The 18,304-nt window shown below is 33.8% G+C and overlaps 1 protein-coding gene across 36 annotated transcripts in view; it reads right to left on the bottom strand.

Moving 5' to 3' along the window:
* LOC114327522 (microtubule-actin cross-linking factor 1) overlaps nucleotides 1–18,304 on the bottom strand; it is an 865,580-nt gene that overhangs the window by 415,329 nt on the left and 431,947 nt on the right. The window contains exon 1 of one of the 36 annotated variants that reach the window (XM_050648760.1): nucleotides 6,381–6,394. The exons of the other annotated variants lie outside the window; for them this stretch is intronic. Coding sequence (XP_050504717.1) covers nucleotides 6,381–6,386 — 6 coding nt within the window. The 5' untranslated portion in view covers nucleotides 6,387–6,394. Of the gene's footprint in view, nucleotides 1–6,380; nucleotides 6,395–18,304 lie in introns of those variants that run through there. 36 annotated transcript variants of the gene reach the window in all.

The following is an 18,304-nucleotide window of genomic DNA, read 5'->3' as shown; positions in this document are numbered from 1 at the left end:
TTTGAGAGAGTGGTTTGGCTGCACCACTAATGAACTTTTTAGGTCAGCTGTAAACAAAGTCAGGGTAGCCTTGATGATTTCCAATCTCCGATAGGAGTGGCACAAGAAGAAAAAGACAATCAGGATCTGCATGGCAGATGGCAGGCAGTGACTAGGATGGATAATAAAGTGCACAGACATTCCTAAGACTTTATTCACTAGTAGGTACTACTTTAGTTCTAGGTAAATTGTGTGTGATGTTATTTGTATTTCTCTGTCATATAACAAATTTTTCGTACCTTGAGATAATTTTTTGAACTGTTGGTATTTTAAATTACAGCTCGTATTTGTATCCAGCATAATATGTTTATACAAGCTCTTATTTAGGACATTCTTCATTGTTTGTCCCATTGTGTAGATACTAATTTTATCTACGACGCTTTGAAATCGAAAGTGGTTCGATAACCCAATGTAGTATGTAGTAACCACTCAATAAATAAATACTTGGTGCCACTATGGTATGCGGTCTACCATCGCCTTTCTGCTATAACTTGCGGTCTATAACACCATAATCTTTGACTGCCTTTCTCTCTTAAATTAAGGTGCATGAATTTTTTCTTTAATAAAAATTAGGCTGTAGTTTTGTAAATAATTAGGTTACATATAATTTTTTTTGTAAATAGTAGGGAAATATTTTTTTGTATATTATTAGTCCTTTTTATTTTACATTTATTTTCCTCCAAATGTTTATGACTTGTGAGGAAACATTTGTCTATAAGAGTTTCCTTGCATTTCATTATTTTGCGCTAATGCTTCAGGGATTTTCAATCAAGTATATTCAAATGGGAAATAAGCCACAATTTTACCTAAAAATGATTTTATTAACGTTTCGACGCCCAAGTCGGATGTCGTTGTCAAAATACAAAATAATACTAAATAAACAAAAATGTTGTTGCTTAGTAAAAAATTCTTCTAATAATTTATTTAATCTGACTCATTTATATCGGCAATTCAGACACGTATTATACATTTTAAAGTAGATGACTTTAAAATGATATTGCCAATATTGATGAGTTGCGTTCCTGGGACGACTTACTAAAGATAGTTCATTCGATTACATGAAATCAATCCCAACTCAAGAATATCCGTCACAAAAAATCATAGCATGTGATCTGTCTTTAAAAAGACAACCAAATGCAACGGTGGCACTGAAATTCTCGCGTTAGAGATTCCATAGTAAATCACGAGGGAAAACCAGGAAAAAACCTCGTGATACTATCCCGACATCGTAAGTATTTGGGTTTAGATTTAGTTTACTCTCAAAACTAATACCAAATTCTGACTTGATATTTTAAATTTTAAATAATACTAAAATACTAAATATGTACTAACTCGATATGTTACTGATTTACTAATTGTGGTATTTTCTTTCTATTGACTTCCTCCTTTAATATGGGTAACCATCCTACTGCATTCTACCGAGGAATTTGCGACACAATTGGTTTCATTTAGCATAATTAGAGCCGCTTCTTTGATTTTTCTCTTTTTACTATCTGCTTCTTTTAGGACTATACTTGAATCTCTCCACTGAACTCTATGTTGATTATCCCATGCGTGTTGACATATTTGAGATCTATCAAATTCTCTATTTTTTATATAAGACTGATGTTCATTTACTCTAACGTCTAATGGTCTTGACGTTTCACCTATATAAAATTGTTCGCATTCACAAGGTATTTTATAAATACAATTCTTTGTTCTTTCTTGTTCACTGTTAGGTTTAGTTTTAGATAGAATAGATCTCAATGTGTTTGTTGTTTTGAATGTTGTTGATATGTTGAATTTATTTCCTATTGTTTTAAGTTTCTCGGATAGTCCTTTTACATATGGTATTGATATTTCCCTCGTATTATTTCTTGTGAATGTTGTAGGATCCCGTTCTAAGTTGTTCTGTTCCATTCGATCCAATCTTGACAATTCCTTATTTATAAACGATATGGGATAATTATTTTTTAATAAAACAGATGTTAACAATTGTTTTTCTTCTAAAAATGAATTTTCGTTAGAACAAGTAATTTTGGCTCTATCATATAAGGATTTAATGATTCCCTTTTTAACGTTGATGTTATGATTTGATTTGTAATTGAGATATCTGTTAGTGTGTGTTGGTTTTCTATACACTTGAGTCTCATATCCAGTATCCTTCTTTGAGACCAAAACATCGAGGGAAGGTAGGGTGTTATTGTATTCCTTTTCCATTGTAAACTTTATTGTCTCTTCTTGATCGTTTATAATATTCAGGAACTTATCCAACAATTCCGATCTATGAGGCCATATGGAAAACACATCATCTACATATCTCCACCACACTGTGGGTTTTAAATTTTGTTTAGAAATGATATTAGTTTCGAAATCCTCCATAAATATATTAGCCAATAATGGAGATAAAGAAGAGCCCATTGCAAGACCAAAATTTTGTTTATAGAATTCATTATTTAGTTGAAAATAGGTATTATTAGTACATAATGTCAATAACTCCATTATAGCTGATACATTTAGTCTTGTCCTAGTTGTTAATGTATTATCATTTTCTAATTTCGTTTTGATTATGTTTAAAGTTTTATTTAATGGCACATTTGTAAATAAACTGTTTATGTCAAAACTTACTAAAATATTATTTGGATTAAATTAAATATTTGATAATTTGTTTAAAAAATGTGTATTTTTTATAAATGTGTCATTATTATTTGCAAATGGTTTTATAATATTTAATAAAAATTTTGATAGTTCACTACAAGGAGAATTGATGGTACTACAAATAGGTCTAAGTGGAATATTTGCTTTGTGAATTTTCGGTACTCCATAAAAATGTGGTGTCTTACTGTAATGAGGTGTCATTAATTTTCTTTGATAGTACGTTAGGTCATTTTTAAATTTGAATAAAGTTCTATAGATATTGTTTTCCAGTGTCTTCGTTGGATCCTTCGTTAATTTGGTATAAGGTCCATTTGTAATTAGATCTGTAATTTTGTCCTCATATTGTACTTTATCCATTATTACAGTTGCATTTCCTTTATCCGCTGGTAGGATTGTTATGGAGTCATCATTTTTTAAAGTTTTTAAAGCTTTCATTTCCTCTTTGCTGATGTTCTGTTCAATTTTATTAGATTTTTCCAATTCAAGTTTGCATAGTACCCTATATTGTTCTTTTTCATGAGTTGGTAAACACTGGGATATTTTTTCCACTGCGCTAATTATGTCTAATTTTGGAATAGATGGATGAGTGACAGGGATTTTCAAATTGCGATCGGTACACCGCATACTATAGTAGCTCCAAATACTTTTTCTACCTACATCTATCGAAAGTATACTTTTCCGGACCTGATTGTAGGGAGCAAAGTTGTACTTTTCCTCCCTAGGGACGTCATGGTATTTCATTCATGAAATATAACTTATTGACGCCCTGTACAATATCTATTTTCTATTACGTAAGTATCTATACATTTTAACGTTTATTTCTAAGACACCTTGTATTTTAATTGATGGATTCGACCGTTACTTGATGGAAGTTCATTTTATCTAACAATAAAACACTGAAAACCTTTGTTTTCTATACTTCCACAAAATTTATTACAACTAAATGACTACAGCTGTTTCGGCAGAGTACCTTTCTCAAGTGATATAGTTTACAATGTGTTTGCCTTTTTAAGTCTTTAACTGAAGAGGTTGAGGAGTGGGGAGCTGTTTGTCTCGAGTTGGTCATTCAGAATTATATCTGTATATTTATTAATTTCCATAGATTCTAAAAAAGATAGCTTAAGGCCTTTATTTTGGATATGCAGAATTTGAAACTCTTCATTGAAAGAATGATTATGATCTAGACGGTGAAGTGCGTATGTAGAAGTGTCTGTTTTTCTATTGTTGAAAGCCCTTTTGTGTTCTGCTATCCGTTTGTCAAAGGTTCTGCCAGTTTGACCGATGTAAGTTTTCGGACAGTCACCACAAGTTAGTTTGTACACACCACTCTGTAGTTGTTTTCTCTTTCGGCTTTTATTGTTCTTAATATAAGTATCTACTTAAGTTGTTGTTAGTTCTGAAGGCTGGTGATATTCCTTTCTTTTTTATGTATCTGGCTATTTTTGTTGTTATCTTGCCAGTATATGTGAGAGAGCAGAAGGTACTAGGTTCTTTCTGTGGTGGTGGATACACTAATTTAAGGGCTTTCTTATGGAGTTCTTGGTTTAAAATGTTGTTAACTGTTTGTTCGTTATAGCCATTGTTCACTGCTATTTGTTTAATGATGTTTAGTTCTATCTCGAAGTTATTTTTTGTCATGGGAATTTCTGTCAGTCTATGTATCATGCTATGGTAGACTGCTAATTTGTGTTGTGTAGGATGGGATGATGAATTGTGTATGGTTGTGTCAGTATGGGTAGGTTTATGATATATGGAGAACTCATGTTTGTTGTGTAGTCTGGTAATCGTTACATCTAGAAAGTTTATGGAATTATTCTGTTCTGTATCTATTGTAAACTCAGTATTACTATGCAGTGAATTAATGTATGATAGAAATTGGTCAAGTTGTCTGTTAGTTCCTGTAAAGCATACTAGTATATCATCCACGTATCTCCACCAATATAAGAAGTGTTTAAATACGGGATGTTTAGAAATTGTTGTTTCAAGTTGGTTCATAAATATATCTGATAGTAATGGGCTTAGAGGATTACCCATAATAAGTCCTGCATTGTTGTTTGTGTATATTTCATTATTGAATTCAAAATAGTCTTGATTTATGCAAATTTCAAGGTGTAAAATTTCAGATGCAATGTTCGGATTTGTACTATTATGGTCTAAAAGATTTTTAAGTAAAACAAAAGTTTCTGTAGGAGGAACACTAGGAAAAAGATTTTTTACGTCAAATGAAATTAGTCTGGAGTTGTTGGGTAATTGAAAATGTTGTATTTTATTGACTAGTTCTAGTGTATTTTTTACGGTGAATTTAGGTGATTATTTCATTCATAGGAGATTCTGACCAATAGAAAGCTACAGACATGCAAATTAAGGTGATAATTTTTGATAATCTCCCGTCGTTAAGCATATTACGTCAGATGCCCTTCTTTGCTACGAAAAAATAAATTCAGTGACATTAATGACAAATGTTTTAAAAATTATAAAAGTGATGACTTTCAACCGTCAAATACATATTTAGAACAACTGTGTGTTTAATTTCACTAATTGGTACTTACATATATAAATTACAATAAAATTTTGGTTTTGAACAGTTTTATTCATGAAATAATCGCAACAAATTGCACTCGAACTCTAAAATTAATATAGAATTTTTGCCCTCGTGACACTTTGACATAATTTCACTCGCCTTCGGCTCTTGAAATTAAAACTGCCAAAGTGACACTCGGGAAAAATTCAATAATTTTAGAGCTCTTGTGCAATTACTACTGAAAATTTAGTGAATTCTGTAATAATATCTGACAATTTTTTTTGAAAGTTTATATGACGGAGCTGTATAAAAAGAAACTACAAGCCTTATTGGGTGGTCAGGTTTGTGTAGTTTAATAAAAGAGTATAATTTAGGAGGTTGTATTTTGCAGAAGGGTTGTATTAGGAGGACCTTGTATTTTGCAGAATGGTAAAAAACAGTAAATTGTTATTTTGATTTAACAATGTTTACATTAATAATTTGACTTATATTTGACAGTCGACAGTTATATTGTACCTACCATAGAGGTGTATATTAACATAGAGGGAGCCTACCTTCCGCGCTTCCTGACGACAAGATCTCATGGACTGGTTTGCTGCATCTCTTTCTAACACATTGTATCGAAAATCTATGATGACATTCAGTGTGAATATAGGCACGGAAGAGGAGGACAACTGTAGCAGCTTTACTATGCGTAAGAGTGAAACAGCACTAATCCAAATCAAAAAGATGGTGTCGTCACTTCGCTCTGAATGACACTCTCTCTATGCTAATATATAACTCTATGGTACCTACTTGTTAGTTTTAGTTCTAATAAATTTTGTTGGTTAGTTACATAAATAAATTAAGTAAAAATGAACAAATTACTTGTTATTTGAGGAAGTTGGAAAAACCATATGTATAACATGGGAGTAAAGTGCCTTTTCCTCCCTTGAATGATTACTGCCCTCCGCTACGCGTCGGGCAGTAAACTTCATTCTCGGGAGGAAAAGTAGCACTTTCCTCCCTTGTTATACAAATAGGTATTACGCTACATATAAGGTACATTATTATTAGGTAATTTATTTGACATAAACACTAATATTCATATTAATGGATATCGTGTTGTATATAAACACTGTCTGTATATTAAAACAAACCAAGACTTATAATTATCAAAGCACGGAAATGACACACCACTTACCTTCATATATTTCCAATGCTGCGATGCGTGAAAATAAAGTTATTAATAAGATAGAAATCCTCATAGGACATTAGGAACTAATCTTTCAGCTTCACTTTTCAATACTTATCAAGTCAATGTACTTTACAGACCACCGACGATGGTGCAGTTCAAATATAAATAACACATTTAGATAATAAGTAATCTAAATAGTTGCTCACGTTATTATAGACGATGCAACGTGTAATTACTCTACTCTACAGGGTGAGGTAATTTACTATTTTTATTGGGAATGAACAATAATTTTAGTTTAAAATAAGTTTATTTTGACGTTTCGATTTCCACTTATAAAATCGTTTTCAAAATACAAAAAATACAAAAATACAAATTAAACAACCACTTCATAGATATTCCGTTTCCTTACCTCGGCTAGTGTTTTGACTTCTTTGCGACAAAATAAAAACATTTTAATTTTTTGTAAGATATTAAAAGAAAATGGACCAACGTCGGAAAAAAAGTATTTTAAGACAACTGGTTCTTTCATATATTGTTCCCAATGCTTCCTCGAACACCGTACCGGCCATCTGGCTACTGATACAGGTTGCGTTCCTTACTGAGCAGCACACTTGTACAGGTAAATATACCGAATTTAAAATCATTGTAAGACGAAGAAATTTTTTGTCATTACTTTTTAAACATTATTAGAAATATGAACTATCTTTGCCACACATTTCTGTCGTTTAAAAAGTAATGACAAAAAAATGTTTCGTCTTAAAATAATGTAAATTCAATATACAGGGTGACTGATGAGTGTGATAAAGCTCAGTAGATCCGCTATAATAATAGATAGCAATAAAAGTTAATAACAAAAATTGTAGCCAACTTTAAGCTTTACATTACGAAATTAGTTAGAATGTTACAGGGTGTTCGATAACATAGTGACAGACCAAACGTATGTTCTTTTAAATGGAGAACCCTATATTTTATTTTATATTCGAAATTCTCTTAACTTCCCCATCACAAAAATATAAAGGTTTGTTATGTTATGGGCTTTTACAAAGTTATAACCAATTTTTTATGAAAATCGTAACAGGTTCAGCGCCCTGTATAAATAAAAATAAGCACAACAGCAATGGTTTATTGGTGCTATATTTTTTTGTTGATTGTGAAAATTTTTAAGAATTGTTGATATTGCTAATTTTCCTTATATCGAATACAGGGTGAGTCAAAACGCAAGTACATTCTTTTCTCAGAAAGTTGTAATGGAACACCCTGTATTTTATATCACCATCGAAAAGTATCATTACCGTACTTTAATTTTTGTATAATATTCCCTATGCCTAAATTTGTTAGTTTTCGAGATATTTTCATTTTTCAGAGCAAGTTATTAATTAGGGTGTTCCATTAAAAATTTCTGAGAAAAGAATGTACTTGCGTTTTGACTCACCCTGTATTCGATATAAAGAAAATGAGCAATATCAACCATTTTTATAAATTTTGACAATCAACAAAAAAATATGGTACTATGATAGTCCAGGATTACTAAGGCTATCTTCTCCCGGTAAGGGTGGTTAACCCTTATCCGAGGGGTGGAATGATTAAGAGTCGTTTCACTGTTGAAGTTGTTTTATTATACTCGCATGAGTACAAGCTGGTAGCAACCTACGTAACGTCGTCTCGCGGAGTGTAGATGACACTATCTTTTAATGTGAATAATCTTACATCTAATAAAATAGAATGACGAATGTGGAATGTGTAATGAGGATTCCCTTATTATGTTTTGGTTGTATAAATATATTTAAAAGTGCAAAGTCAGCGTCGACCCTGAAAAGTGTTTATAGTTTATAGTAACGAAAGAAGGTTGGAATTGTTTATGATGACATTTAAATAACCGAAAGAAATTAGCGTAGATAATTAAAGGGTGTTTTTAAAAGATATCTAATGAGTACAGATGAATTCTTGTACAGTACCAATAAACCATTGCTGTTGTGCTTATTTTTATTTATACAGGGAGCTGAACTTATTACGATTTTCGTAGAACATTGGTTATAACTATGTAAATACCCTGTATAACATAACAAACCTTTATATTTTTGTGATGGGGAAGTTAAGAAGATTTCGAATATAAAATAAAATATGGGGTGTTCCATTTAAAAAAACAAAAGTTTGGTCTGCCACTATGTTATCGAACACCCTGTAACATTCTAACTAATTTTGTAATGTGAAGCTCAAAGTTGGCTAAACTTTTTGATTTATTGCTATCTATTACTATAGCGGATCTACTAGGCTTTATCACACTAATCATTCAATTACCCTGATTTTGTACTTACCTGTACAGGTGTGCTGCGCAGTAATGAACGCAACCTGCATCAGCAGCCAGATGACCGGTACGGTGTTCGAGGAAGCATTGGGAACAATATATGAAAGAATCAGCTGTCTTAAAATACTCTCTCGAAAGCGTTGTTAGCTCTTAGACCAAAAGTCTCTACTAAAAAAGGAAGGAGAAAAAGGCAAATATTTTACTTTAGTATCAGTCACCCACCTTAATGTAATACGTCTTAAAACAATTCCTTCACTGAGTAACCTTTGAAATGATTTCAATGTTTGCTCTTTTAGTCCAGTCGACAGAGACCAAAATGCCACCGAACCTCTAAAAACCATACGAGCAAGCTGAATTTTGCTGATAATGTCAATTTTGGGACCTCAAAAAAGATCTGCCACTCTTACCCCCGTGCTTAGAGTCTATACGCCGTAGAAAAAAATGTTACAAACAAGAAATAATGTAGTCGAGATAATTTTGGACAAAAATATTTATTAGCACTTTTTGTGTAGCATGAACCCATGTCTCAGAAATAACGCTTGAAGCTCTGGCGATATTGAATGTCAGTTGTCAGCGAAATAAATTTTTTAAATAAAATTTTTATCTTATCAACTCGACGATCAGAATTCGATATCTTTTGATCAGAGTATTCTATCGACAAAAGTCAAAATGTGTGTTAAAGGTGAAGAGAGCAGCTTTCGTATGCATTTTTTGTATTTTGCTGCAAATCAAGTCCGTTTCTATAAATCTGTTACATAAATAATGGCTATGGAATTTCCATTGTTAGAGCCTAATTTTTAAAACATATAATAAAAAATTTCGATTTGAGTTTTGGCAACAAAACGCTGAATTCAAACTTTCATATTACAAATGACCTCACCTCACATCGCGAAATGCTTCCAGGAAGGAGGCGTTAGGTGGAATTTGTGATTGAAGTTGTGTCATTTCAAAAAAGTATTTGAAATATCGAAAATAAGTTGTTTTAAATGTTTTAGATCGTGTGTAATGTTTACATTACAATGTTTACGTTACCTAATATAAGCTGCTTGTTCTGGAAATCGAAGTAAAAAAGCGAAACTAAACAAAAATATCGAAGAGGACTACAAAAAATCAAGTGGTGGATGCTAAACGATGAGAAAGAAGGTCTATTCAGGGAAAGAATAGTAGAAAAAATATGTTGGAACATGAAAGAAAGCCCTTACACAATTTGGAGAAAAATGGCCAATATTATTAGAGAGACGGCTATTAAAATACTTGGGAGAACGTCAGGAAAGAAGTTTGAGGATAAAGAGACTTGGTGGTGGTCAAATGAAGTACAAGGAAAAATAAAAGAGAAAGGAAAATTATAATATAATTTTATAAAAAGTGGCAAGAAACCAGATCGGACATAGATCTTCAAAACTATATGGTCGCCAAAAAGGAAGCGAAAGTAGCAGTAGCAAAAGCTAAAGCAGAAGCGTATTCAAACCTATACGATAAACTTGATACCAGGGAAGGCAAAGCAAAGATATATAAAATAGCCAAACGGAGAGCAAAGAAAGCAAGAAATTTTAATCAGATTAGATGTATCCGAGATGAAAGTAATAAAATACTAATTCACGAAAAGGATGTCAAAAAGAGATGGAGAAAGTATTTTGACAGTTTATTAAATGAAGAATTTGACAGACAGCCTGTGGAGTTAACGGAGACAGTAACAGCAATGGTTACCAGAATATCAAACGAGAAAGTGGCTCAAGCGCTTCAAAAAATAAAGAAAGGAAAAGCAGTCGGACCAGATGATATTCCTTGGGAAGTATGGAGACCATTGGGAGAGACAGGAATAAGTTGGCTAGCAGGTATATTTAATAGACTTATGGAAGTTGGACAAATGCCAGACGAATGGAGAAGCAGTATATTAGTACCTGTCTACTAAAACAAGGGAGACATACAACAATGTACAAACTACAGGGCTATAAAACTACTTAGCCACACCATGAAAATATTAGAGAGAGTAATTGATAGGCGGATACGTGAAGAAACCGAAATATGCGATAATCAATTTGGCTTTATGCAGGGCAGATCAACAACAGATGCAAAGAGACCAACGCTCAGATGGTATTCATTGATCTTGAGAAAGCATATAATAGAGTTCCGCGAGAGATTTTGTGGTGGGCACTCAATAAGAAACGAATCCGTGACGAATATGTAAAGATTGTGAGAGATATGTATGAGGGAGTAACGACTAGTGTTAGGACAGGTGTGTGAAAGACTGATAAATTTCAGGTGAAAGTAGGATTGCACCAAGGCTCGGTGCTTAGTCCTTATTTATTCTCATTAGTTTTGGACCAGATAACAGCGAAACTACAGGGTAGCATTCCATGGTGCCTAATGTATGCTGATGATGTAGTGTTAAAAGGAAATAGTGAAAGAGACTTAGAACAAAAACTGGAGCAGTGGAGACAAGCTCTGGAGGAAAACGGTTTAAAACTTAGTAGGACAAAAACAGAGTATTTGGAATGTTCATTTAAAGATGGAGTTACTATAAATAAAATGGTATCTTTGGATGGTGAAATAAGTGAAAAGCAATAATTTAAAGTACCTAGGATCGGTATTACAGAGTAATGGAGAAATAGATGGAGATGCATGCAGTAGTATTAGGGCTGGATGGATGAAGTGGAAAGAAGCGGGTGGTGTGTTGTGTGACAGAAAAATTCCAATGAAGCTGAAGGGAAAATTCTATAAAACAGCCATAAGACCGGCTATGAAGCACGAAACTGAACGTTGGGCAGTGAAAAAGAAAGAGGAACAACGAATGCATGTGGCGGAAATGAGAATGCTTAGATGGATTAGTGGAGTGACAAAGAAGGATAAAATTAGAAATGAATATATTAGGGGAAGTCTAGGTGTGGCACCAATTGAAGCCAAAATAAGAGAGCATAGGTTAAGATGGTTTGGTCATGTTCAACGTCGAGACGTTAATCACACAATATGAAGAATAGCTGAAGTGCAGATCCCTGGAAGGAATAGGAGAGGAAGACCAAAGAAGACCTAGGGGGAGACGATAAGGCAGGACATGTTGGTAAAGGGGATTAACATTGATTTGACACAAGATAGAATTGTGTGGAGAAATGCAGTTAGTGAAGCCGACCCCGCATAGGGATAAGGCAAAGAGAATGATGAGATCGTGTGTAATGTGAAAGTTTAAATTCAGCGTTTTTAGGCATAGTTCAAATGCGTCATATTCGTTGCCAAAACTTAAATCGAAATTTTATGTCATAGGTTTTGAAGATTAGGCTCTTCTTCTTCTTATGGTGCCTATCCGTTACGGATGTTGGACACTAACATGGCTATTCTGACTTTGTTGACTGCTGCCCTGAAAAGTCCGGTAGTGGTTAAGTTAAACCATTTTCGCAGGTTATGCAGCCAGGATATTCTTCTTCGTCCTGGACCTCTTTTCCCATGCACTTTACCTTGAAGTATGGTCCGAAGTAGGTCATATCGTTGTTCATTGCGCATTACATGGCCCAGGTATTTCAGTTTGCGACGTTTTATGGTTACGACTAGTTCGCGCTCTTTACCCATTCTATGTAGAACTTCTTCGTTGGTAACTCTGACTATCCAGGAAATCCTCAAAATGCGTCTATAGCACCACATCTCAAATGCTTCGAGTCTCGAGATTAGGCTCTAACAATGGAAATTCTATAGTGAGTGGTCAATGTAAGTGATACATTTTATGGATCTCGCGACATAAGGATTGCAAAATTACAAAAATCGCGATTACAAAAATGAATATTTAGGCTATAAAAACTAACTTTACTTGCGACAAAATTCAAAAAGTTCACACATAAGCAGAACCCTTCTACTTTAAAACGCATTATAATGTTTGTCGATAGGACACTCTGATCAAAAGATATCGTCGAATCTTTACCGTAGAGTTGATATAAACTTTATTTAAAAAATTACAAACATTTTGTTTAAAATAATGATTTCAGATTATACATTTCTCGTTTGGAACACTTTTCCTACGGCGTCCAGATTCTTGGTAAATCGATGTTTTCCGTATACCCCCCTTGCCCCCCCCCACGAAGGGATTTTAGGGTGAACCCGGGGGTAGGAGTGACAAACATAGTTCATCTCATTGGAGTGTCAAAGATTGACTCTCTCAGCAAAATTCAGCTTGATCGTAAGATTCTTAGAGGTTTAGTGGCATTTTCGTCTCTGACATGACAATATAAGACGGCGCGCTGATATCTAAAACTATCTGACGATTGCGACAAGGAAAACTGAGGCTATTAAGTCAGAAGTATCTTTCTAATCGGATAGGTTTGTCAAATCTGCGGCAATGGAAAAGTCACGTGGTCGATAAATCCAACGTGATTGGATAAAGCCCGCAGATTAGAAAGAGACTTCCGACCTAATAGCCTCAGTTTTCTCTGTCGCAATCGTCAGGACAGTTTTAGATGGTAGCGCGTAGTCTATAAAGTATTATATTATATGTCTAATGTCTATGGTCTCTGATGACTGGAGTATAACCTTTGAAACGATTTCAGTGTTTGATCTTCCTTGGTTTTACGACGTCGTGTGTGTATGCGACGTATTTAAATATCTATTGTCTTCACTACCGTGTGCTCACGCATATACGTAACAATTTACAACCCGTCAAGTGAGACGGGAGTACAATTTAAATAAAAAGCGAGTTCCTTATTGGTTTTCTACTTATAAAGTCGACTTTAGAGCCGACTTGTTATTCTAATTGCAAATCTTATTTGCTGATTTAATTGCCCCAACCTTGTGTTTTATTCTCTTCATGGGAGGAGTACTGTTCGAGGTACGTGTAGTCTGTAAATAACCATTTTGGACAATGAAATGGTGGGAAAGTTAACTCCTTGTTTGTTTCACACAAAAATGTTGTGATATTAGGGCGATAAGAGTTTGGGTCAGATTAAATTTATGAAGCTGTTTTGGTAAATAACGAATTTCATTAAAAATTACTAAACCAGAAAGACAGCCAAATAAAAAAACACTTATACCCCAAGATACGATGCCGAAAAAGCTCTTGAAAACTCGAAACATTACTGGGCGCTATTTTTCACCTGGAATATCTGGGCAAAGTCAATAGAAAAGGCGTACCATATCGTGGTATCGAAATTTTTACTGCGTCATGGTTTATATTAATATTTAAGCAAAAAAAGCGATTTTTTCAACCATCATTTAAAAAAAGTTTGTACGACCCATAAAACTGGAAATATTTTTTTTAATTCACATCGTAATTGTTTATAAACATTGAAAGCTGAAATATGGGCACTTTGTCAATAAAGTTAACTTTTTTATTTAAAATTTAATTAAGTTTAGCATGTGAGTAATTAACATTGTGTAAATTTGTTAAAGTTCGTAAACCAAAATAAAGGTGGCCGATAGATACCGCATTATGGTGGGAATTTCTTTCAAGCTCATTAAAATTGACTTCAAAACGGAGCACACTTGAAAGTGCAATATCTCGTGTTCTAAGTAGCGTGGAGCCTTCTTTTTTATATTGGGTAGCTGTTATAAATAGTAAGTCCTAACATATTTTCAGCCCTTTAAAAATACCACCAATCTCTAAAAATTTACTGAGTCCGTGAGTCCTCACGTGAGTCCTTTCATGATTTGTTCCTTGCTTTAGCAATGCTGTACCTATAACCTTTTAATTTCCTCGGGTGTTTCCTACTCTTCATACAGTTTTGCAGACGATCTTTCCTTAGGCTACTGTGAAGGATTACTTAGGCTATATTAGCATCCAAAAATAAGAGTAATCCATACCGATTTAATTTTTAAAAGTCTTACACAAATATTATTTACATGTATTGTTTACATTACGTAAATGGGTGACATTGGGTTAAATCAGAGACGTTGTCCACCAACTAGTTACTGTCGTATTTAGTGTTCTAAATAAATATATTCTGGTAAATAATGTTTTAACAAATCAACCCCATCATCGGGGGTAACAACGCCCGTACCACCATACTACTATGAAGGTCATAACCAGAAGGTATTCGAAAATTTAATCCAATTAATAGCAAGACTAATTCCATTATTGAAAAAGGATGCATAATAAAATTAATAAATTAGCATAATAAAAAGAAACCATGTAATTTAGCTTAAAATTTCTGAATAGCACAAGGTAACATCTACAATGGCCAGGTCTTGTCAGACATGTAGGTAGTTATAGTTGTCAGACATGTAGGAACCTACATTAACAACAATTACATTTGTATCATTGTAGATAGAACCCCAGTTGTTACATTGCACCGAGACCTTAACTCTGAAGGCTGATATGACCAATACCGAATGTTTTGGACAGGGATGTAGACCGACGAAGCTGTGTTAAACAGAGCAAATGCCATTCGTGAATTATTAAAAACTATTACGATAAGATGCATTTTATTCCAAGGGCATGTTCTTAGACGAGACAGGCACAGAATCGTTCAGATTATCATGGAAGCGGCAGAGTAATAGTAAAGAAGCAGATGTCATAGCTCAAGAAAATTCGCGATTGGACAGGAATACGCCATGCCGAACAACTGTTACAACCGTAAACAACTGACCAATGTAATTGCCAATGTTAAAGGGATCTAACATGGCATCGAAAGATGAAGACAGAAACTAGTTCCTCTCAAGTAACATCGTTTTGTGGGATTGTGTGTATTTATGCAAACTCGATTTGTAAAAAAACATTTTCGGTTAAATTATTACGATTTTTTCACCTGTAGTTTAACATCCTCACATTAACCGTTTTCAATTTCGTCACATCTTCAGCCTTCAGTAATCCAACTTTGGACATAGGCCTCCCTCAATTCAATCCAGTGTTGTCTATTTTGCGCCACCTGTTTCCAGTTGTGTCCTCCAAACTTCTTTATGTTATCGGCCCATCTCATTTGTAGCCTTCCTCTACTTCTTCTTCCTAACCACGGTCTTCATTGTTATATTTCGTGATTCCATCTTTTATCCTTCAGTCGGGCATTGTGTCCTGCGAAGCTCCATTTTAATTTGGCAGCATGTTCTCTTGCGTCTTTTACTTTGGTTTTGCTTCTAATCCATGTATTTGTTTTTTTGTCTATGAGCCTCACCCCGAGCATTGATCTTTCCATCGCTCTCTGTACCTTTACTATTTTATCCATATTCGCCTTGGTGAGTGTCCACGTCTGTGAACCATACGTAACTATAGGGAGGATACACTGATCGTAAACTCTGGTTCTCAAATATTGTTCTATTTTAGTGTTTTTCAAGATCCAACTCAGTTTTCCAAATCCTGCCCACGCTAACCTTATTCTTCTAGTAATTTCGGCAGTTTGATTTTCTTTGTTAACTTTCATTATCTGTCCCAGGTAGATGTATTCGCTTACTGTTTCTAAATCTATGTCATTCAACGTTATTTTTGTAATGTTCGGTGTATTCGTCATTACTTTTGTTTTTTCCAAGTTCATCTTAAGACCTACTTTTTCCGAAGTTTGAAATAGTTGCGTCATCATGGTCTGTAATTCTTCGAAACTTGTCGCGAATATTACAATGTCGTCAGCATATCTCAAATGACTCAGTTTTCTTCCATTGACATTTTTATTCCTTTATCTACCCAGTTAATGTCTTTGAACAGGTCTTCAAGTCCCAGTGTGATCAGCTTTGGTGAAATAACGTCTCCCTGGCGAACTCCTCTGTTGATTGGTATAGCTTTGGTTTTCGTCACATCACTATTAAGTAATCCACGAAACTTCTACACCTTACTGCTTTTTGCAGTTACTGCTGTTTTGCGGCTCCTTAGCTATACATGTAATCGAAAACATAACGAAGCATGAAGAAGACATAAACTTATACAACAAATCTCAAGTAATAAATATAAAAAAGGTATTTATTTCCAAAGAGGTATTTATAAAAGACCGACTTGTCATAAGAATTACCTTGGTGTGGATACAAGAACATAATTGGTGTGGATCTTAGCAGCTAACGCAATGTTTCGTAACCATTAAAAATATAATATATTGCTCATCGTAATAAAATGTACAGAACAAATCGTTGTTTTTTGTTGTAGCGGTAACACCTTTAAGAGATATCGTTATTATTGAAAACCCGTAGGTATTTGCGGTTTCTTCCTCTCGTAATTTTGCACCTAGGTGTGAATAACATCTGTATGGGTAACATAATGTTTGCTTTATTGACAAATCATAATATTTTGAGTTATTACATCATTAAAACTACTGTTTCTATAGTAAAAATTTAATAGTCAACTGAGGAATGTCATGGATTAGAATGTTTACAAGAAATATTGACACCATTCAGAAATATCGATGTCCTTACGAACAGTGCTCTTCAGATAAAAATATCGACCGTAAATAACTTTTGAACCACTGATTTTTAAGAAAAGCGCAAAAATACGTCAAATAATAATTGAAGGGCCATATTATGCCATATTTAAGCTTGCCGGGAAAGGCACCCTCTCACCCCCGTACCATCCCTTATTTTTTTACATTACTATCACATCTTTTTATTTGATATTTGGATTCTCTTCGTTGCTTGAGTGATGCATATTAGTTTAGGAGAAAAATAAATACAAAAGCAAGATAACTGGATTGAAGAAAAAATATTTTTTTAACAATTTTATTACAAACATTTAGAATGAACATTTCACTACCTAAAATTTTTACAATAAAATTGTTCAAAATAACTGCCATTCACCTCAATACAATAGTATTATAATAAACGGCAGAAATTTTGAACAATATATTATTAGATGAAGTAGTTTTCAATCCTAATAGCAAAATTAATAATATTGAAAATATTAAAAATATTACTAAAAGATTTTCAAATTGAAAACTTATTGGTACATTTCCCTGGTGACACCTCCAAGGCTTCTACAATTTGCAAGCCAAATGGATGCTGCAGTGAAGACAAAGGGAAGGAATTCTACACTATGCAATTCACATCCCCCGTCTGCAGCTTGGTAAAGTTCCAACGGAAAATGCACCTGGTTACCCTACGGAGTAATACGACTATAAAATAAAAATGTATACCATTTTTATTCAGTTACAATGCGAAGGCAAAACAATCTTACTTTTCAATTAGAATACGGAGCGCAGTCCAAGGAAACAGGGAACTGATTTCTGAGACAATCAAAACCTAGTCCGCAGGCTCAAACGAACCAAACAAACCTTTCGAAATAAATAAATATAAATGTATAAATGTCAGTTTAAATTCGAGCAGTGAACCTAGCCACAACACAGTGGAGTGTGAAATGATAATTTTCCAGGAATTATGAACTGTTAACCTAACTTGCCGTTCCTTAAAGGAAATTCAAATAAACCAAGTCGTTAAATTTTGTACAAAAAAGGAATACAAGTAAACTGCCATCTGCACCGATTTATTTCAACCATCATCTTATTTCCGTTAAATGTTATCTTTGTAATTAAAATGTTTATGATTGCATCTCCGCGGCTGTATAAACGTCTGACACATTTCCAAACATTTTTTCTTAAACTGCAAATTTTCTATAAATAATCAAAATGTTAAACGGTTGTTAACAACATGATATTCAGATCAAAACATAAGCTTAAAGGAAACCTCCAGACCAAAAAAACTCTAAATGCATTTGGTATCTCGGTTCACAAAGGTCAATTAA

This window comes from Diabrotica virgifera, chromosome 4 (assembly GCF_917563875.1).
Source record: "Diabrotica virgifera virgifera chromosome 4, PGI_DIABVI_V3a".
NCBI classification, from domain to species: domain Eukaryota; kingdom Metazoa; phylum Arthropoda; class Insecta; order Coleoptera; family Chrysomelidae; genus Diabrotica; species Diabrotica virgifera.
This window is presented reverse-complemented; position numbering and strand designations above follow the sequence as displayed.